At 46.2% G+C, this 22,484-nt stretch overlaps 1 protein-coding gene across 2 annotated transcripts in view; it reads right to left on the bottom strand.

Annotated features, from left to right (window-relative positions):
- LOC105494072 (G protein subunit alpha o1) overlaps nt 1-22,484 on the bottom strand; it is a 166,755-nt gene that overhangs the window by 85,057 nt on the left and 59,214 nt on the right. For both annotated transcript variants that reach the window (XM_011762177.3, XM_011762176.3), the window contains exon 3: nt 807-948. In XM_011762177.3, the coding sequence (XP_011760479.1) occupies nt 807-948 (142 nt within the window). The remainder of the gene's footprint in view (nt 1-806; nt 949-22,484) is intronic.

Here is a 22,484-nt window from a genome sequence, read left to right as displayed (position 1 = left end):
CGCTTCTCCAATCTCCAGATCCCAGAGGGAGGATCACTGAGATTCAGTCCCAAACAGGGACAAAGAGCTGCTTCTGGATAGAATTCTGAGGCTATTTTCTCCTCTCCCTCTCTCCCTCCCTCCTTTTATTTAGCCTTGCCAGTGTAGCTGTATATAGTTCAGTCTTAACAGTTAATACAAATGTTTGCAAATTAGAGGTTTTTATAGAGTACTTATTCCACTCACCACTTAATAGAAGCCTGGAAACATTACCCCCAAACAGTCCCTGTTCTAGAACACTGACTTTCTACAGGAAGGAGAGCCCTGTAGGTCCTCATACTTCCCTGGGGGAGGAAGAAAACAGCCCTTGGTATAAAAGAGGAAGGATAGTCAGTTCCAATGGCCTTCCCCACTCCACAGCAAGGCAAGGAAAGTTCTTCTAAGGAAGGGAGATGGTGGCCAGGCAAGGCTTGTTTTGTTTAATATATATTTTTTTCTGTTCAAGTTAATTGCCCAAGGACAGGTACTTAGACAGTGTTGTGGCAGCCCCAATTTAAAACTGTCACCAACTCTTCCTCATCTGCAAAATAAATCCGGGAGTTTTGTAGCCCTTGCAACATTCAACTTGCAAAGTTGGGGAGTTTGCTGGGAGTTTGCCAGGGGTGTGGATGCAATGGCTTAGGTTGGTGACTGTGCCACCATATATCTTTCATACATAGCAGAGTCTCTTCTCGTTCATTTAAGCCAGCCCAGCACTATAAAGAGGAGGCAGTGGGGTAACACAGACAGAACCTCTTGTTGCTGCGCTTATGGACTCAGGGGCCTACCTTTCTCTCCTTATCACCATATTCGATGCCCAAAGTGTCCATGGCCCGGACGATGGCTGCCAGGGACTGGATGGTGTTGCTGTAGACAACAGGCTTGTACTGTTTCACGTCTTCTCCGGAGAAGCCATCTTCATGGATGATCCTAGAGAAAAACCACACATACCACACCTGATGAGAGCATTGTCCTCATCAACACAGAGAGCACAGGCATGAGAAGCAATGGCTGGCTGTGGGCCAGGTCCAGCTGGGTTGCCGAGTTACTGAGTTGCTACATTAATGTCATAAAATCTAAAGGGAAAAGCTACTTAAATTACTTAAAAACAGAATCTTGGAAAAAAGAAATGCAGTCTTTTCACATTCCCTACATAATGAAAGAAAAATCCATCAATGAGGTGCTGATAATACTTGAAAACACTTAGAACAGGAAGGGCATACATTAAGCACTCAATATATGTTTAAGCAAAGTTCAGGGTCCCAACTTAGGTTTACACACAGAGGCATATTGTTGAAAATCCCTGGAAAAAGTCTGCAAATGGATGATGCATTTTTCTTTCACAGAAAACTCACAGCTTTTAATGAAGGTAAAATGATTCACTTAAGAGGAACAAATAACCATCTTTATCTTTGACAACAGAAAAGTCAATAAAAGGGTTTGCCTACTTTCTCGTCCTTGGCTAGGATTTAACCACATACCGCCCTCGTTCTGGTGGATCTGAACAGGGACAAAGAGGACATAAAGGAGAAGTCACAACTTTCAGAGGCCACGTGGCACTGCCTGCTAGCCACTCAACATTGTGCTCACTGCTGACAAGGATCCGGGCAGGAGAGAAAACTAGAAGGAGGGGCTCATGCCAAAACCACAAGAATCCTCTTATAAATAAAGTAATCCAGAAAGAGCAAACGAATTTTAAGATTAACATCCCACATTTGTCCTCCCCCAATGAACTATGTAAACTCTTCTGTGGTCACATTTTCAGTCCCAGATAGAACACTACTTGTGACACGTTCATGCACCAATATAATAACTGAGACCTCCTTTCTACTATACCACAGCTCCTTCCCATTCCTTCGTTACCTTCATGCAGGAGAAAATGGCTCAAAATTCTTCTTTAAAAAAAAAAAAAAAAAAAACAGTTTTATTGAGATATAATTCATATACCATACACTCCACCCATTTAAAGTATACAATTCAATGGTTTTTAGTATATTCACAAGGTTGGTCAATCATCACCACAATCTAATTTTGGAACATTTCAATCTCCCCAAAAGGATCTTTGTATCCATTAGCAGTTACTCTCCATGCCCTGCCCCTACCCTAAGCAACCACTGATGTACATTTTGTTTCTATAAATTTGTCTATTCTGGACAGTTCATATAAATGGAACCATACAATGTATGGTCTTTTGTGACTAGTTTCTTTCACTTAACACGATGTTTTCAAGATTCATTCACAATGTAGCATGTATCAGTAGCTCATTCCTTTTTATTACTGAATAGTATTCCACTGTAGGGATGTACCACATTTTATTTATCCAGTCATCAGTTGATGGACAATAATGATTCCTGCTGCAAAATTCCACTTGGTGCTGGTTTGTGGGTCTTCACTCTGAGATTCCCTAAAAAGCAGATCAGAATGACCCTATCAACTTTCTGTCCACTTTTATTATTCCTAAGTCCAGTTTTGTAAAAGTATCTTGAGAGAGTACATAACCAGTGCAGGCCCCTGGTACACCACCCCAGAGAGATCTCAAAGGGATCTTTCCTAGCTCCCACTGTAAACAACTAGAAAACCAGACAAAATATATGAAACAAGCATTTTCAGACACTGGAGAATAGACAGTGCAGGACTGTGATCCCTGAGAGAAGGGAGACCGAGGAGGGGAGTCCTATGATGGCCTGGGCGTCCGCCTTTAGGTGTTTACTAGACCACAGTGCAGGAGGTTACCCAGGCAGAACACAGCCATTTCACTGAGCTGAAGAGAAAAAGTGAGTTCAGGAAAGCTGAGGTAGCTGGAAGGGCAGCGTGCCAGAGGGGAGAAAACTGCAAAGAGAGAGCACTTCAGATGCTTCAGACAGCGCATAGGGGTCCCCCTGGAGTCTGTGGCTGGATAGGGTGAGGTTCCACAGCTGGTCAAGGAACAATTACTAAAGAAAGAACAAGCATCAGGTTGCTTATCAGTTGAACGCTTCCCAGAGCTCATTCAAGGCTAGGAGATATTCAAGTTCCAAACAGCCAGAGTGAAGAGTCCTTGTTGAACGCCTGGGGCACTCAGCAGAGATGCCAGAAGGCTCATGCCATAGCAACAGGGCTGAACTAGCTCCAGAGTAAAGGCTGCTTTAGACCTGCCCTCACGAAGCTTAAAAACAAACTTAAAAAAAAAAAATCAAGCTGATCTACAAGTAACTTAACTACCTGGAGAATAAAGTCAAACAGTCTTTAAATGAGAACAACGAAATCTAGACATTCAACAATACAATATTGATAATATCAGCATCACACAAAAAATTTCTGAATATGCAAAGAAGCAGGAAAGCATGACCCATAACTAGGAGAAAATACAGTCAACAGAAGCAGACCCAGGAGTGACAGAGATCATGGAATTCACAATAAGAATTTTAAAACATCTATTTTAAATATTTCTAAGAAATTGAAGGAAATTAGGAACATATGAGGAAAGAAATGGAAGACGTAAAAAAGAACAAAAGGAATATAAAATGATGAAAATATAGTATCTAAAATAAAAATTTCACTGGATGGGATTAACAGCAGATTAGACATACAGAAGATGAGTGAACTTGAAAACATGGCAATAGAAACTATCTAAATTGAAACAGAGGGAAGAAGCTGAAAAATGTATTATCATGTTTATAACATACATAGAAATAAAACTTCAACAATAGCACAAAGGATGGGAGGGATAAAATGAAAGTATAGTCTATACTGTAGAAAGATTCTTATAAGTAAAAAAAGTAGTATTAATATATTATTACTTGAAAGTAAAGTGTAATAAGTCAAGATACACATTGTAAACTCTAGCGTAAATACTAAAAAACAGAAAAGAAAGGCAACTGGTACTTAGATTCTCCTAAGAGGGTGGGGCCCTCTGGGTGACCTGAGTGGTGCAGGCAGGATTTGCTAGTCCCCATGGCATGACATGCTTCCCCAGAAGCCACTGCATTGAGTTTCTCATGCTTCATTTGGGATCAGCAGACCCTACCACTCTCCTGGGAATGCTCTCTAGACCTCTGGCTGACTCTGGGACCTCCCTCAACCTATTTCACACCTATTGATATCATTAATCTTCATACACACTTGATCAGGTGGAAAGGGTGGGATTTTATTATAACTATTTGACAGAAGAGGAAACTGAGGCTGAAAGAAAATAAGTAATTGCCCCAATGTCTCCCAGCAGGTAAGAGCCTGGGCCAAGAACAGGACACAGGTCTCCAAGCTCACAGTCCTTTCTATCACACCTCAATTCATGGACTGAAAATACTGCTGGCAGGTCTCAATCTGTTGCCTGGGTTGTCCCAAGATAAAGAAGCTTCATTTGCAGTTTGCAGAAATGTTGCAATTTGGAGGAAATTGCTCAAATCATGATTAGCCCTATAAGTTGTTCAAACTGGCTTATATTAGGTTAAAAATAGGCTTCCTGTTTCAGAGTAGAATTTTATATCCCCTTCTACTACAATGTAATAAGTACTTTAAGACTAGAAAATTTGGACCATACATACAGAACAAGAAGAATTTTTTTTTTTTTTTTTTTTTTTTTTTTTTTTTTTTTAAGACAGAGTCTCACTCTGTCACCCAGGCTGGAATGTAGTGGTGGGATCTCGGCTCACTGCAAGCTCCGCCTCCCGGGTTCAGGCCATTCTCCTGCCTCAGCCTCCTGAGTAGTTGGGAATACAGGCGCCCGCCACCATGCCCAATTAATTTTTTGTATTTTTAGTAGAGATGGGGTTTCACCAACAAGAAATATTATTCATACTCCCACCACTCAGAAAAACACTGAATTTTTAAATGTTAAGTCTTCTCCCTAGCTTTTTTTTAATGCCACATTCCTCTTCTTTTTTTCTTTCTAGCATTGATTTGAGGCAAATATACTTAAATGTATCAAATAAGACCCTCTTTATTTTCTATTTCCCCACACCATTCTAGAAAGGCAGAGTAGAGCAGTGGTTAGAGGTTGGGCACTGAATAGGATGAGCTGTGTGTCCCTGGTAAACAATTTAATTGCCTTGGTTTCCTCATAAGCAAAGAGTTGTGAGGAATAAATGTAAAAGTACCTATCATATAGTAAGTATAAAACAAATGGTAGCTATTAGTATTTTCTGCCGGACGCAGTGGCTCATGCCTGTAATCCCAGTACTTTTGGAGGCCGAGGCAGGCAGATCACGAGGTCAGGAGTTCGAGACCAGCCTGGCTAATATGGTGAAACCCTGTCTCTACTGAAAAATACAAAAATTAGCCAGATGTGGTGGTGGACACCTGTAGTCCCAGCTACTCGGGAGGTTGAGGCAGAAGAATCGCGGCAACCTGGGAGGTGGAGGTAGCAGTGAGCCAAGATCACGCCACTGCACTTCAGCCTGGGTGACAGAGCGAGACTCTGTCTCAACCAAAAAAAAGTAATAGTATTTTCATTCTAAAGTTAAAATCTGGCAAGTATAATGTCTTTCATTTGTAGTATAAAATAAGCAGAATAATTGCAGCTCCCGTTTGAGGGTTTACCCTCTGTGCTAAGTGCTTTACATGTGTCATTTCATTTAACCTTCAAAACAATTCCAGGAGATAAATTATCTCCTCTTTACAGATGAGGAAACTGAGGCTCAGGTAGGTTAGGCCACTTACTTGACATACAGCTGGTAAATGGCAGATGCTGAAAGGCAGGTCTGCTCCTTCTGCCCTGAGTCCCTATCTCCGGGAGAATCCAGAGATTTCACCCACAAAACAAGCACTGGAACTTGCCCTGTTGTATCTGCCCAATGTTCTGGCAAGGAAAGGAGGCCTCTGGGTTGGAGTTGGAGATACAGCCCTGGAGAGTTCAGTCTAATGTGACAGCCCAGGTCTGAGTCGTGGAGGTGACAAGGCCAGGATTTGGAAATCAGGAGCGAGGCTCCAGGAGATACCTTAGCAACAGCCAGTGGCATCTCACATTGCAGCAGCCCCAGGTGGGCTGTTCATCTACATAGCTGAGCGATAGAGTGCAGAATCAAGTCCCAGAAACATCATTTGAGTCCCTGGGTCCAACCATGCCTGAAGCCCACCCAAAACTTTTGAGTGATATGAGCCAAATAATTCCCTCTCAATTTTGCATAAGCTAACTTCATTTGGGTTTCTGCCACTTAGAACCAGCAGAGACATGACTAAAAGGTACATGTTTTATACCTTGATAACAATAATAATCAGAGATCATCTCCCAGAAGACTTGTTTACTAATTTTTAATTTTTAAAATTAAAGCACCACATCTCACTTATCTCTGCTCTCTTCTCATATCTCCTGGCATAGGGCTGAGCTCCAGACAGTGCTCAGATAAAGTGAGACATAACTACATGATTCAGGAGTACACAGATGCCCCACACCTGTCCCTCTCCAAAGCACTCACTAAAGGAGGCAGATGTGTGTGTGTGTGTGTGTGTGTGTGTGTGTGTGTGTGTGTGTGTGTTGTGTGTGTGTGTGTGTCAGGGTGGGGACCTACTAGATTTCTTATGACTGCAAAGCCAGGACATCAAAGGGAGATCCAGCTAGATTCTGCATTGATGCCCACCAAAAACTCAGGGACTCTGAGGGGTGTTCCAGGCCACCAAACCAGAAGCACCATGAGGAACAGGAGGTCTGAACAGCCAAGGGCTGACTGTGGAGTGTTTGACTTTGGACAGAAACCGCCAGCTGGACTCTGGAAACCTGGCAACGCTGCTGAGAGGAGATCTCACGTGGATATGGGGAGAGACAGAGGGTGGCAACCCAGCCCGCCTGCGCGAGTCTGAGCTTTCTGGGAAGAGGCAACCAAGGAGAAACCCTGGTTCTCCCCGCACCTCCATTTCTCTGTCTGCTGCCTTAGGGACCCTGCAGGAGGCCTGGACTTGGGCTCCCTTTGCTTTCTGCTTCCCCCTTGCAGTGCAGGACTGCACTTAGCTGCAGTGAGACTCCCCAGGCACGCTGACCTTATATGGTCACAGAACCACAGGCTTGGGAGCTGGAAGGGACCTTGGAGGCTCATCTGGCCCAGCAGCCATTCTCCTTCTCTGAATCATAGACTCCTCTGAGAGTGTGACAAATGTACCGACACATATGGTTTCCCCCCCAACTTCTGGAGGTTCACAAACTCAGAGGCCCTAGGCTGCTGGGACACATGGCTTTTCACTCCATCTCCAGCTAGATTAAATGCTCCTCGTCTGCTCCCTTTATCAGTGCTCTGGCCCCCGCCCTGGGACTGGACTGCTGCTCCTCCTCCATCACAATCCCTTTAATGATCTACAGGAAGCGGGGGCTTCTAGAGCCAGACTCTCTAGCTGTGAGACTGGGCGCTTCTGTTTCCACATCTGTTCCTGGGAGATGGGCATGGTAACAGAGCTGGTTCCTGGTTGGGATCAAAAGAATGAATCCATGTAGAGTGCCCAGCACAGTTGGCAGTCAATCAGTGTTAGCTATTATTATTGTTGCCATACTTGGTACAAGGGACAGGGGAGAATATGCAGTCAGTCAGGTGTCCTGCATCTATCCTCTTGAGGAAGAGGATGGGAAGTGGGTCTATGGGGAGGGAAGGCTGGGAGGACCACTGCTTGTCAGGAGAAGGAGGAGCAGCAGCAGTAGCAGCGGCAGCAGCAGCAGCAGCAGTAGCAGCGGCAGCAGCAGCAGCAGCAGCAAGGGTTAACAAGCCACAGTGGAGAAAAGAAGAAGGGCGGCAGAGGGGGTTTCTCTGGACTAAAGCAGAGAATCTGCTCATTTACCATTTACCAAATGAACACGTTGGGAGTGGTTGTGGGATGAGAAGGTGGATTTCCTGATTTTGAGGCTGTCTTAACGTGTCACAAAATGTGTTTCTGAACGCTGACGGAGAGCTGTGCTGTGGCTGCCTAGGTCAGGGTCAGGGCCCAGTGCTTCACTCCCATGCCCAGCACCAGTGGTTTCCAGCCATCAGGGAGACCTTGGCAGTAATGGGACATGGCCCCTGGAGCCATCTGCCTCCCCAGTGGAGGTAGGGACGGACCTGTCTGGCCTCACATGACACATTTTTAATCAAACAACTGTCAGATGCCAGTGAGGGAGGAAGCCACATTCCAGGAATTGAAGGCTCCACAGAACCTACGAGACCAGGATCTGGACAGGATGGTAAAGTGAAAATGCTGGTTACAGTGTGTGTCCTGTGCAGCTGTTTTCAAAAAACTGTTTGTGGGTGGGGGCAGGAGGTAGGGTGTGGTATGGAGGGAGAAGGAAGGAGAGGGAGATGTTACGTGAGGATATGTAACAAGATGTATTAATAATCACTTTCGGGTGGTGGCATTCAGTGATTTTAAAAAATTTTTCTTCTTTGTATGTTTTATGTTTAAAAATGTGTACTTGTTATATGGAAGAAAAACAAGTCATTTCCAATGAGAGTGACAGACACTTCATGTTTAACCTACTAGGGACCATTTTCACCTAGAGAGAATACTTGAGTGAAAGGGGTAGAGTCATTAACCACACAAATCTCCTGGAGTGACACATCTGGGATCAGCCTGCTGGAAGGTCTCTTCCGACTTCAAAGCCTCTGAGGCCTGGTCCCTGCCTTCCAGAGCCTCTCAATCTAGATGGTAAGATAAGGCTAGTGCCAAGAAATGAAAATTAACAACAAAAAAGTGGCATCTGCCAAGGGCCAGTTGAAGGATACGTGTGTTAGATGTGCTGGCTGCCACCTGAAAGCCACTCCCTTCTCATGAAGAGTTCCTTTCCCTGCCTCCTTTGCAGCGAAGACTGGCCAAAGAAATGGTTCTGCTTAGAGCCCACACAGAAATAGTCATTTTCCAGATGGGAAACTGTGACGTGGAGAGGAAGAGATGTGCCTATAGGCACATTTAGTTTGTGGCAGAGCAGGGACAAAACCCCCAGAGGCCTTTCCATTGTGCTACAGGCCTCTTACCTCCCTTGGTGCTCCCCTGGGAGAGGGGAGGTGATGGGTGACCCCAGGTGAGAAAAACATCTAATCAAATGCAAAATGGAAAGATGTTTTTACCTTCTGTCTCAAAAGATCCAGCTCCCAATAATTTAGAGGCTTTCCTGTAGGGGTGGGGGACAGGGGTGTATTCTGTAAGCATCTCTATTCATTGATTCCCTAATTGATTTTTCATATATTATTTGCATACCTACTAGGTGCCGGCCACCATATCACAGGCTGGGAAAAAAGCGACAGACACAATCCCTGCCCTTGTGGAGTTTGCATTCTAATAGGGAAGAATGATATGGAAGAAGTAATGTCACAAATGGTTCTATAAATCACAATGGGAATAAGGGGAAAATATGACCTGAAGGAGCACCTACAGTACAGGTGCACGGTGGAGGGCAGGACCGGCCTCTCAGGAAACAGCAGTGACCATGGAGCAGGTGCTGGCTGGACAGACAAGGTAGGGAAATCCAGACAAGAGGGGAGCACCAGCGCTTGGAGACAACACTGTGTGGTCCCTTCGCGCCTCCCAGAGCCCCCCTGGCCCACAGAGTGCTCAGGGAATGTGTGAAATGGATGAAGGCAGCTCACGTGCTGGTCGGTGGGACCGGAAGCCAGAGACCCCAGTCAGTAGGGCTTCCCTGGAGCTGGCACTGGCACGGGTCTGCTGTTCCCTCCTGAAGGAGGCTTCCATTGACTCAAGGAGAAGGTATGAACAGCAAGCTGAATCAATGGGGGAAATGTCATCAACATCGCCTGGTTGAGAGGCACTGGCAGGCACTGGCAGCAGACCTACTTGGAGGTGGGCTCAGCAGAGGGCAGGCACCCCAGGGGGAGGGGGAGAGAGGGCCCCGCCTGGACCCTCCTCCCTCTTCTTCTCCCTGTTGGAGCTCCCACTAACTCTGCTCTTGTATTTCCTTTCCCTGGAATGTGGTCTTGTGGCCAGTGGTGTTGGACCCGCAGGAGGGACCTGGCTTCCTGACTCAGGGGATACCATCAAGAGTGAGGACTAAGCGGAGTGGTCTGCAGTGGTCCGGAGGGCACATGGTGTGGGCGTGGTGGTGTCTGGGGACTGGGAGGGCTGTCTAGGAAGTGCAGCAGCCCAAATCCCCTAGAGAACACCACTCATTCCTTTGTTTATTCATTCCCTCCATGAATATGCATATACTGAGCACCTGTTAAGAGTGGGGCACACCCTGAGTCTCCTATTCACTGACAGTCAGACTGTGGGCAAGTCCTCAGCCTCCCTAAGTGTAGGTCTCTCCCTTGCAAAACGGGGACAACGATTTGGCCCTTCACAGGGTCACTGGCGGTATTAATGTACGGGGAAGGCCTGGCTCTCAGTGGGGCCCAATACTGTCAGCTGCTAATATTATTTAAAAGTCTCAGGCAATTCAGTGCCAAAGCAGGGCTAGACCACAAGTCTTGTTTCCCAAGCCACAGGCCCTCCTTCCACCTGGTGCAGCAGTGCCTTGACCCAACTGAATGGGGTGTGGTGGGCCAGACAGTATTCACGTTTTGAACGACGGGTTCAGAGGGACCACTAGTTGGGCAGAGGTAAGATGTATATGTTTTGCAAAGCAATTATTCTGGGCCTTAATTTCTGATTTCCCAGAATTCCAGGAGCACAGAGGCCCCTGATGGGAGGTCAGAAGCTCTGCTCTTTTCCAGGCATAAAGGCTGCTTCCTTGACTGGCAGAGCTCAGCCATCCCTGAAATTACAGCCTCCTTCAACCCCTCACTGACGGCATCCTCCTCTTCCCACCCAACAGAACTGACTGCTGTGTACCAGGTGCAGTTCACACAGCACCCAGGAGACTGGCGAACAGGACAGACAGAGGACCTGACTTCAGAGGACTCACAGTTCAATAGGGGAAGACATAAAGAAGTAAACAAATTATTATAGAGTAATAAACACAAAACTAGTAGTTAGTGGGGGAGGGTAGAGTTAAGAGCCATGAGGTGGCATGAAGCTGAGGCCTCAGTGATGAGGAGTGGGCCTTGCATATTGGTGAGGAAGAACACGCCAGGCAGAGAGAGCAGCAAGTGCAAAGACCCCGGGGCACCTTTAGTGTTCTAATGGCGAGGAGCCAGCAGGACTTGAATCTAGTGAGTGACAGGGAAAGTGGGGGATGAGGCCAGAGGAGCAGCAGGGACCAGTGCTATGGCAAACGTACTACTTAAAATTTTTTCTCAGCTACACATTAAAACGCTCACCTGTTTAAAAAAACACATTCGTCCCCAAACCATCTTGCCTCCCACCAGTGGTTCTGCTCTAATTGTGGATCATTTTTAAATGGCAGCTTTCCCTCCTCTTTCCCTGACTTCTCCAGCCCTGACTGAAAGGCCTGTTCTTGGAACACTTATAGATTACAGCCCACACAGCTAAGCAAAAAAAGAAGAAAAAAATATCAGCCACCATCCCACCAGCTGGAGGGAACCACCGTCCACATGTTGGGGTATATTTCAGTCCTTTTACCTGGGAGTCCGCACAAGTATTATTTTCCCTGAAATGGAATCACGCTGTACATGCTTTTTTCTACACTGAACTGGATGTTCATTTTAACAACTATTTATGAAGTGCTTTCTTCATTCCAGGCACTGGGTATAGGGCAGTGAGCCCGACCTGCATGGCCAAGCCTGCCTGCTGGAGTTGCTATGTAGCCCAGGAGCTGTGGGCATGCAGAAGAGGGGCACCAGGCTCCATCCAGCCTGGCCAGAGACGACTTCAGGGAGAAGTCATTGATGTGGCTCCATGTCACCCTGGGGTTCTATTAGCTGCTTAGTCTCATCATCTGAATGGACTATGAGCTATTCAACCAAACCCCTCATGGTAGACATTTGGGCTGCTCACGAACGAGAACTCTTTCCAGCTTCAGATTCAGCTGCTGGGGCTGGGGGGCTTGTCTAACCATAAGGGTGCTTCTCCCAAGGGAGGCAGAAAACCACAAAACCTAGATGGGACAAGACAGAGGCTGGGTGACACCTGGGCCTTACAGAGTGAGGATGAATAACATGAGCACAAATGGATCTCTTGGCTATTTGGAAAGAAGAGAAGAAAGACCCAGCTAAAAATCCAGCTGTTTAATTGTGCGGTGAAGCTGTATGGTATATGAACATTTATTTAAAAAATAATTAGAACCCCGTTAGTAATTAATTAGTAATTATTAATACTATATTAGTATACTATACTATATACTATATTAATACTATATACTATACTATAAAATATATTAATTAGTAATTAATACTATATTAAAATGCTATATTTAATACTATGTTTTTAATACTATATTAAAACTTGATATTCTAATATCAGAATAATATAGAATAAAAGGGTATTCTAAAGAGTTCTAAAATAATAGTAACAGGCAAATCAGTCCCCCAGAGGAATGACTGGTACAAAACAAGAAGGATGTCCTGTTGACAATGACTTGCAGAAATCTATTATAAAGATGCCATTTTTAATAAGGGGTAGCTCTGGCCAGAAGCAAAGATGTCAGCTGCCAATTGTCACCAGACAGAGCCAGGGGCAAGGCCAGGACTTGTGATTCCAGTGCAGAGCCTCTGCTGTGATTATCTGAAAAACAACATGGACCCTGCCCTTTCCCTTGGTCACAGCGCTGGGGTGGGTGGAGGTGGGTGCTGCATAGGCCAGCTTTTGGTCCACAGCAGCATAATGCTCAGAGAACTGCCTGCTAGAGCTCTGTTCTTTCTCCTCTTCCGGGTAGCATTGCTGGTCTGGGGCCCCTGGCTGTAGATTAGAGATACTATGCCTTGGACTTTGGAGATACAAGACTCAGGTTATTATGCAGATTGGCCATCAACATTGCAACCCCAGGTGATGAGGGCAGAAGAATCCTCAGGCCAGCATCATTGGCCCTGGCCTGGGGCTCCCCCTTGGTGGTGGAGTAAATCCTTCAATGAAGCTCTGTCGGCCTCCTCTTGGGAAGACCTCAGGCCTCCCGATCCACCCTCAGATTCCAGTCACTGCCTTTTTCATGCCTGTGTGTTTGGGAAATACTGCCACTGACTGTGGCAGCTTCCACCCCAATTTCATCACTCAGGAGACCTGGGGTCTAAGTCTTAGCTCTGCTGACCAGCTGGCATAAGCTTGGACAAGCCACTGTGACTCTGGACTCATTTTCTATGTGTATTGCCCAGCCTCTTGGACAGGTCAGGTGTTGGCTTTGGGGCTGGGCTGCATCAACCTCCTGTGGTTGCCCCGTTTCTCAGGTTGACTGAGGGCCACGGTCATATTTATGTCTATGTCTACGTCTATGTCTTTGTCAAATGCATCCTTTCTGGGTTACAACAGCTCACAAAACATAGTGACTCATGGGGGCAAATAATCAAAGAGTTCTTGTTGGACAAAAGATTGAGGAGCTCTGAAATAGAGACCTGCATACCTCACTGCATTCAGGGCTCTGCTCGGATGTCACCTCCTCAGTCCAGTCTGACTAAGGCCCCTTCCCTCCATTATTCCGTGCCTTTATTCTTCCTTATTTTCCTTCATCACATGTATCACCACCTGGTATGCATATTTTTATTTGTATACTGTTTCCCCACATGTCGATGTGAGCTCCATAAGGGCTGAGTTCACAGACTGTAGTGCCCAGAGCAGGGCTTGGTACTTGGCGAATGATCAATCAATGTTGGTTGAATGGCTGAATGAAACAGGTGATTGCTTGGGACCTCTTTGGCTCTAAAATGAGGGCTCCACATATAACTCCTTTCTGTGAAGGTGGGTAGCCTGTCAACAGTGGCCCCAGATGGACATATCTCTCCCCACTATCCCCCACTCATAGCCCTGGCTGCCAATTCCATCTCTACCTTGCGGACTGAACAGTCTTACCCCCTTGGGCTCGGAGTCTGTGGCCCTTTCCTAGTGATTGTAACTAGACTCACTCCCTCACTCACTGGCACAGGTTCCCCTCCTTCAACCCTGGCGTCTTGGTTCTCACAGGGTTCTAAGGGTCAGGACACACAGCTGCCTTATGCTGTCCTCTGTAGGCTTACTTCTGGGAAAATCCAAAACTGTTCTTTGAAACCAAATGGTTAAATTAACTGGTTATGTTGCAGAGACATGACAGAGAGCTTTATGGCTTCTGAGTCCTCTTCATAATGCCTTATGTGCAGACATGAGCTTTCATTAAACACAGTAAAAGAGGCACGAGTGAGGCAAATTGGTTCAATGTCAATTTTACTGCCTAGATCTAAGTAACATTTCTGGTCTCTCATCTGCCTGATAAGGGCAGCTGCTAGATCTCCCTTTCATATTCTGCTGACATAATGAAGTGAAATATTCCTATTAGTACATTATGTTTAGTATATGAACAATACTGTACATTGGGAGCAGACTGCATAGCTTTTTAATTATATTTTGTGGAGAATGCACAAGTACGGCTGCAGAGCTTTGCTCATCTTGTTCAGTCTTTGGGGAAAAAAAAAGTCCTGCCTTCCTGTCGACGGTATGTTTGTTCATTATTTATGTTCCTGCTCATTAGTGCCTGGATGTGTTCTCATGAACCACAGGAAAGAGAAAAGACCACGAAAGCTGCTGTCTTTTGGCTGGCAGCTCACAGACAAGGCTTTTACAAACCCAGGTTACCTAAGACATCGCCCTTTCTGACACCAGGCAAGTCCAAAAGGCTCTGTCATCCAAGCAGACCAGGTGGGGCTCTGACAGCCTGTGGGAGGGCTCCTATCTGGGTTCCTCCTGGCTCCCTCGCGACTTGCTGTGGGGCGCGGTGGTGACTCACTGCAGAATATGCCTGAGGGAGCCTGAGCTCTGCAAATGGCAAATGAGGGCTGTAGTGGGCATCTGCTGGCTTTGCCTGTGCAACTCCTCCCTTCCTTGAGAGATAGGAGCTCAACTTGCCTTGGGGGAACCATCCTTTCTCACACTTTGAGGATTCTCCCCACTCCTAGCCTAAGTCCCAGGGCTGAGCGAGTTACCGATCCACACCTGTCAGTATCGCACACACGTGGATCCAGCCATGTCTGAAGCTACTGTACCCCTAGGCTAGTCAGTGATATGAGACAATGTGTTTCAGTCACTCTAGGGCAGGTTTCTGTTCTTAGCAGTCAGGAGTCTTGACTGCATTGAAGCTGCATAGCCCTTGGATGTTTGTTCGGAAAGATGGCAGCAGGGCATTGGATGGTCACACAGACTTGCTGATCTGAAAGGGGTTGCCTGGTTACTGTACAGGTTCTGAGGGCTCTGAGGGTTACACCACCATAGGACAGCATCTGTCCCTACCCCACTTTGCAAGCGGCTGAGCCAAGCAAGCCATACTGGAGGTCATTTTCTCTTATGGGCATTTTGGGGATCAGCTGATCCCAAAGCACTGTCCACTCCTCCCCCGACTCCACCTAACCCCAAAACATGGGGAATTTCACTCCCTTGTGTCTCTTCTACATTACAGACCTAGCCAGCCTGGAAAATGCTTTTCATAGGCTCTTGATTTTCCCCTTCCTGTTCTTTTTATATGAGGACTTGTGTTTCTTCTCCTTGCCATGTGATGCGGAAGAGAAGGACACCAATATACCACCAGCAACCTGAAGAGACAAAGGGGCACGGACAGAATCCCTCATTCTCCAGTGTGGGCTGCTTGGCACACGTGCTTTTGAGATTTGCCACAGAGCCTCCTAAGCGTTGCCCCAGATGGTGGACCATTTTAGGTGAGTGTTCTGAAACAGACAAAATACACCTTTCTCAGCTCCCTGCCTAAAAGAGTTCAAGGCAAAAGGTACAGATCACCCCAGATCGGGGCTCCTCAGGGAAATCATGATTTCTAATGTCCTCTGGGAGGACTGCTTATGGTAAAATCTGCCAAAAGCAAGTCTGAATGCACATTCCTCTCCAGGGTAACTCATGTCTCCTCAAATGAAACGGCAGTGGTCAGTTGCCATGCCAACTTTTGCTGGACAAAGAGGGCCATGTCTGCATTGGGTCAGGTCCCCAAACATCTCTGACTGCATGGATGTGAGCCACATTCTTCTGGTTCCCTCTGCACCAACCCTTTGTTGGGCCTTTGAACAAGAGTAGGGGAGAATTCCAGGTGACAGCATGTCTTGCCAGAGAAATACATTCACAGAGAGGCACAGCAAAACCCAGCCCAGCCAGTCTTCCTTTCCTGGAGGTAGATGTGGCCCAGAAAGGATGCCACTCTCTGTGTGGTGGACTTAAATAGCCCCGCCGCGGCTCCCAGGTTTCCCACCCCAGGCCTTCTCAAGCATATGGAAGTTCCTCATTAATAACCATGATAGTGTGGTCATGCCCCCCAAAAAAGAGTCCACAAAGATCACTTTGTGGGCTTCCACATCGATCCCCTCTCTAGGGATGTTTGGGTGGGGTAGTGTGTTCTGACTGCCAAAGCCAAAGCACGCACTTGGCTGTAGGGGTGGCAGACCCTGTGGTGAGCCCAGCTGTGCTCTCTCAGAGTCGGGCTCAGTAGAGGCTCTGCTGCACTCTGAGAGGCTAGCAGGAGGGTAGGTGTGCTCAGCCTTCATCATGGTATCTGGGCCTCTCTGAGAGAACGGCCTGCTTCTGGCCCAGCAGCCGGCAGCTGAGGAATTTTCAGTATGAATCAAGCCTAAAATTGGTGCATGTAGAAGACAAGCAGGCTAAGGAGGACAGGCCCCTCAAGCTACCATCCTGAGACTGTCCACTCTCTCAGACTCTCATCTGGATTTCAGGTAGAGACAAAACAAAAAACGGCCCACAGCCCACACTGCCTATTGTCACTTAGCCACACCACAGTAGCAAGAGCTGGGTCCGGGGGAATAGAGTAGTAGCAACGTCTGTTGAACCCCTTCAGGTGCACGCACCGTGCTAAGGGTTTCACGGACACTGCCACACTGAATCCTCCCAACAACCCCCGCCTTCTGGCAACAGCCTTAGTCAAAGCTATGCAAGTGTTAGTGCTAGCTCTACTTTGAAGATGAGGAAACTGGTTAATAAGAAAGATAATGAGCTTTCCCAAGGTTATATGGTTAGCAAACATGGGTGCTCTCAAGAGCTCTCCACTTTATGGACGGCCCTCAGACTAAATACCCAAGGAATACTGATGACTTCAAGCACATTCAGAGGAAGCAGACCAGGCTGGTAAGAGTCAAGACTTCTGACCAACTGCGAAAAAGGGGAAAGGCATTAAACAATGTTCACATTAAGAGGGGGTCCCAACAATCAGAAGATTTCTGTTGTCACACTGGCCCTGAGTCATAAACTCTTACCCCTCTACAATGCCTTTCCAGTTTTCTAGCTTAATCTTTATCACATGAACCCCCTGCCCTGCCCCTTCTGCGGACCACTCCCAGCACTGTCTGCTCAGCCCTGGCCAGTGCCAGACGCATGGCTACTGAAGGAGTGAACAACGGATGCATGGATGAAGACTGTCTAGGGAGAGCTCTCACACTGTTGGGATTACCATCATAGTCACATCTACTTATTATCACCACGGCCAGCAATGCTGAGACAACTGTCCCAAGACACTTCTGTATCCACTGAGCTTCAAGCTCCAACATGCATGTGGATCAGGACGGTATGGAACAGGGGCAGTTGGAAACCAGGAAGGATGGTGAGAAGGGGTAGGGAATATACACAATTTCCAACATTAGATGTGGCACAAATAGGGCTCCCAAGAATGGAATTCAGTTCAGTAGACATTTACCCAATACCTCCTGAGTGCAAGGCCTGGCATTTGCCTCTTTGACTGGTGCAGATCACGTTCCCTGACAAGGAGGCAGCATTCACATAGCATGTGAGGCTGAAGATGCATTTGGTCCTATTTCAGGTGTGTTGCTCCCGTTCTTGAGGGGCTTCCTAAAGTGGTGCTACCCACGCTCTCTGAAACCAGGCTTTCTTCCTGCACTGGCTCCTGCACATCCCCAGCTCCAACATGGACTTGCTGATGCCCCCTGATCACAAAATGTCCCTAAGGCTCTTCAACTGGTCGTGTAAGAATGTATATGCCATCTAAAGCCAGGTGTATGTGTGCCTGGCAGCACTTTCCATAAAGAACAAAGGGCTGTGTACAGGAGTGGCCTTGACTGGGACATCCGTGTCAAAATGAGAAGCACTAACAATGGGGCTCTTGAGGCCAGAAACGCACAGGGCTTCCCTGTCTAACTTCAGACTGAAAGGTCTCCTGCCTACTCTCACCCAAGAGCTATTGCCTGCCCCAATCCCCTGTCTCTCCCAGAGGAGCTGCAGGAAACTCTCCCCTGCCTTCTTAGCACCTTTCAATCCTGGGAAGGGCTCTGTAACAGGCAGGGGCTGCCCAGAGGCTGCAAGTCTGTCCAGACCGATGTGTGGGAGAGCAGCTAGGCCTGCCTCTGACACCAGCCCACAGGGAAGCTGCTGGGGAACAGGGCTCTCCCTGAATGGCAAGTTCCAGGACTCCAGGAATATATTCACCATGATCAAGCCCTGTTACCCCCCACTACGACAGAACCATAGGCGAGGGGTTTTCTGCTCTGGGCGGTGTGCCACTACCCATAACTGTCAAATGCCCAACACTCCCCTTCAGGTTTTCCAAGCATTTCACGTGTTACTGAACAGTAACAACAGTTCCTCTTGACAAAACACCAACTTTGTGCTGGACATTTATGTATATTTTCTCATTAAGTCCTCACGATAGGAATGAATAACACAGTTATCCTCATTTTACATATAAGGAGACTGAGGCTTAGGGAGGTTAACTGGCTACTTGGCCAGCATCTCAGAGCCAGTAAGCAGCAGACCTGAGAGCTAAAGCAGAATCCCGCTCATAATCTCCACCTCAATAAGCCTGGTAGTGGTTCTGTTTCACAGTAATGGTGGGAAGTATAAGAATCAGAGTGATTGGCTGGCCCGCAGTCACGTAGCAGAGGTCTCAAACTGGCCATCTGCAGCCTGGATTTGGGCCAGGGAGATGTATTTTGTTTGGCCTGCAGTAATTTTGAGTTTTTCTTTTCTTTTTATTTATTTTTTTCCTTTAAGCAAACATTTATAAATCAGAAGAATTTTCACAAAAAGATACTGATTTCTGGTTCTCCTGAAGAATCTGACATGCTGGCCTGCCTCCTTAGGTGAGACCTGAGTTTGGCTGCCTGCTGTGGGCTAGGCTGGTGCTCTCCAGTGATCCACACGCCCCACCAGGCCAGAGCCCTCAGTCTACCAGCCTGCTGGTCCTGTCGGCATTGGGACTCCTTCACCAAGCCAGTTAATGGCATCAACCTCACATTTCAGGTAGAATAAATGTTTCCAGCATGTTGGTAAGAAGGAAAAGTGCTAAACTAATGGAAGATTTTTTTTTTCATCCTAATAAATATGGTCAGTAGCCAGAAATTTGACAGGTCCAATGAATCATTAGTGCGAACCATGTTCAAATTTGTGAAAACGGTTCAGCTTGCTTCCACCTTTTTATGAAGCCTCACTGGAGGATACCATACCCCCTCCAAGGACCCAACAAGATGCACAGCCAGAAGGCTCTACACAGCTGGAAGCTTGGCCATGGTCCATGTTTGCACTTAAGTGCTGCTTGGTCAGACACATGGAACACTAATGACAATCACGTGGCCTCGGCTGCTGAGAAGTGGCCCAGTGTGATGGGAAACAAACCTCCTGAGCTAGCCGATGCAAAGACATTTAGCCAACAAGTGGGAAAGGCACCTTCTGCATTGGTTGGCAATGGGGAAGGAATCCAATATCTAAACACTGGAGTGCTCCGAGGCTAACACCATGGATTGCCGACTCAACATCTCCATTTAAATATGCACTAGGCAGGGCAGAATAAATGGGTTCCTAACTGAACTACTAATTTCCCCCCCAAACCCAGTCCCCTTTCAGCCTTCCCCACCACAGAAAATACTGTTGCCTACTGAAGACTGGGCATGACACCTGCTCTCTGTTTTATTAAAAGGGAATTTAATGAGTGCTAAAGACATGATGTGTCAAAGGCATAGTAATGCCAAACTCGAGACTATTCGCCATAATTAGAAGAACTAAAAGAGAACTGAACAAACAACTTTCCCACCAAGAGATTCAACGTTCTCAAACACTGTCCCTGCACCACTGCAACTCATCTTGGGCCATTGGCAGTGTGCATCCTATAATTTGAGGCACTCTGGAGTACATGATTCTGGAAGCTAGTCCAGTGTCTAATCAGATTCAACTAGACAAAGATTAATGGGGGGTGTTAGTGGCCCCTGAGTGCAGCCACAGGGATAGCCTATCCAGAAAAAAAGACACACACACACACAGAGAGACAGAGAGAAAATGAGAGAGAGAGAGAGAGAGAGAGAGAGAGAGAGAGAGAGACTGACTTCTAGTCTTAGCTGATCCATCAGCAACTGAGAAAAGGCAACAAATCCTGAGAACATGGCAACCTGAAAGAGATTATCATCTCTAATCTATCTGTCCAATCCTAAATTACAGAACTGCTGAGGTCTTTGGGCAGATGGAAGTACATGTGGGAAACAAGGCTGAAAAACTGGTGTGGGGATCTCCCTTACTTGGAGACCAGCTTCAGAGAGCTTTGGGGCAAGGATCAAAAGCCATGGATGCTGGAAAGAACTTGGCCAAGGAAGACCTGTGGATCCCCAGTGTGTGTGTGTACGGGGTGGAATTTGGGATGTAACAGAGGGGAGGTAGAAACTGGCTTTGCTTGACTGACCCAGGTCAGACCAAGAAGTGGCTGAACCAGTGGGCTGTAACCCCCTGCCCTGCAGCTAAAGGGGAATGGGAAGTAAGGCAGACAGATGTCTCAGGAGTAGACTGGTGGCTCACCCGCCTCAACACCACTGGCTCCAAGAGTAAGGACAGCTCTACTCCCACCAGCTGTGGACTGCTGCCACTCTGGGCTCCATAATGAGAGGTACAAAGAACAAAGAACACGCAAAATATGCTTCAAAGTCCTGGCCGAAGATGATCTGTCAGAACAGTGTACAAGCCCAGTGAAGTACAGCTGCTCCAAGTGACAAATGAAAACTCAAGCAGAACATCACATGAGCCCTAGAGCAATTCAGGGCAGACTTAAAAGATTTCTCACATATTAAAACAATGTCTTCCCAACTATCGCAGGTGAGTCCCTATTGAGATGTGAATTACTGGTCTAGAAGACAAAATGGAAAACCTATCTCCAAATACAGAGCAAAAATATAAAGAGATATAACTTATAAGGGAAAAGATAACAGACACGGAGGACAGATCCAGGGGGATCTAACTTAAAAATATTGGGAGTTCTAGAAGAAGAAAAAGGAACTGAGAGAGGACAGCCAATAATTAAATAACAAACAGAAGATAATCGCCCTGAACAGAAAAAAAGAACTGAATCTACAGATTGAAAAGGCTCACACAGTTCCAGGAAGGACCACAAGAAAAGACATACACATAGGTTACCCTGGTACAATTGCTAAACTTCAAAATGAACACAAAATCTTAAAAGCTTCCAAACAGAAAGAAAATGTTGCCTATAAGGAAAAAAGAGTAAGACTGACAATGAACTTCTCATCTGAAACACTACAAGCTGAAAGAGAGCAGAATACCATGTACACACTACTCAGAAAAGATAACCAAAGACCTCAAATAGTTTGCCCATCATTTTTTAGAGCAAACATGCAAGAATTCATAGTTTATCACCCATATATCTCATCTATGGAAAATACTTAAAGCAACAACAAACGCGCCAGAACATTTTTCCTTGACCTGGGGAAAATGAACTGGTCAGGAAACCCTGAGGAGTAAGGAAGATTGCCACACACCTGCCCCGCCCTTTTCTCCTAAATCTAAATGGAGAATGGTAGATGCTCTGGGAATGGAACTGCTAAAGAAGGACTCTGAAAATAGAAGGGACATACTACAAGGGAAATTCCACCAACAGCTCAAAGCTAAAAATATTAAATGTTCCTAACAAAATCAAGGAGTTGAAGAGGACGGGAGCAAAAGTGTTCCAAGGTCTCATCTTAAGTAGGGACAGGGAAACAATTTTAACATCTCATACCACTGAAGCAGGGAAGAGCAGGGAGAGAATGCAACATCTTGGAGGGATAAAACAGTTATTTCATGTTATCTTGTTTTCAAATAACATGAGAGCAATATGTGTTTAATTATGAATTAAGGGAAAGATAATGTAACCTTTAATGAAACGGAAAAGTAGAGAACTTTCGAATTAATATGGGGAAAAGATGAAATTTGAAACAGCTACATTAAACCAGCACAAGCAAGGGAAACAAAATATTGATGGAAAGAAATTATAAACATACTGTAAGATGGAAGAAATAAAATCCAGTACATCAGTCAACAGATTAGATTACTCATTAAAAACAGAAGATGCCAGACTCGGTTAAGAAATTAAAACAAAAACCAAGGTCCAGGTGCATGCCGTTTATAAGAAAACTGATTAAAATAAAGGTATACAGAAACGTTGAAAATAAATGCATAGGCAACCAGATATTAGGCAAATGCAAACAAAAGGAGGGCAGGAGTGTCAAAATTAATTAGACAAGGGGGAATTTTAGTTAAAAAAATGCTGCAGAGGATAAAGATGTTTGTAA

This window comes from Macaca nemestrina, chromosome 18, assembly GCF_043159975.1.
Source record: "Macaca nemestrina isolate mMacNem1 chromosome 18, mMacNem.hap1, whole genome shotgun sequence".
In the NCBI taxonomy this organism is placed as follows: Eukaryota; Metazoa; Chordata; class Mammalia; order Primates; family Cercopithecidae; genus Macaca; species Macaca nemestrina.
Note: the sequence above shows the minus strand (reverse complement) of the source record. Positions and strands in the feature narration are given on the sequence as shown.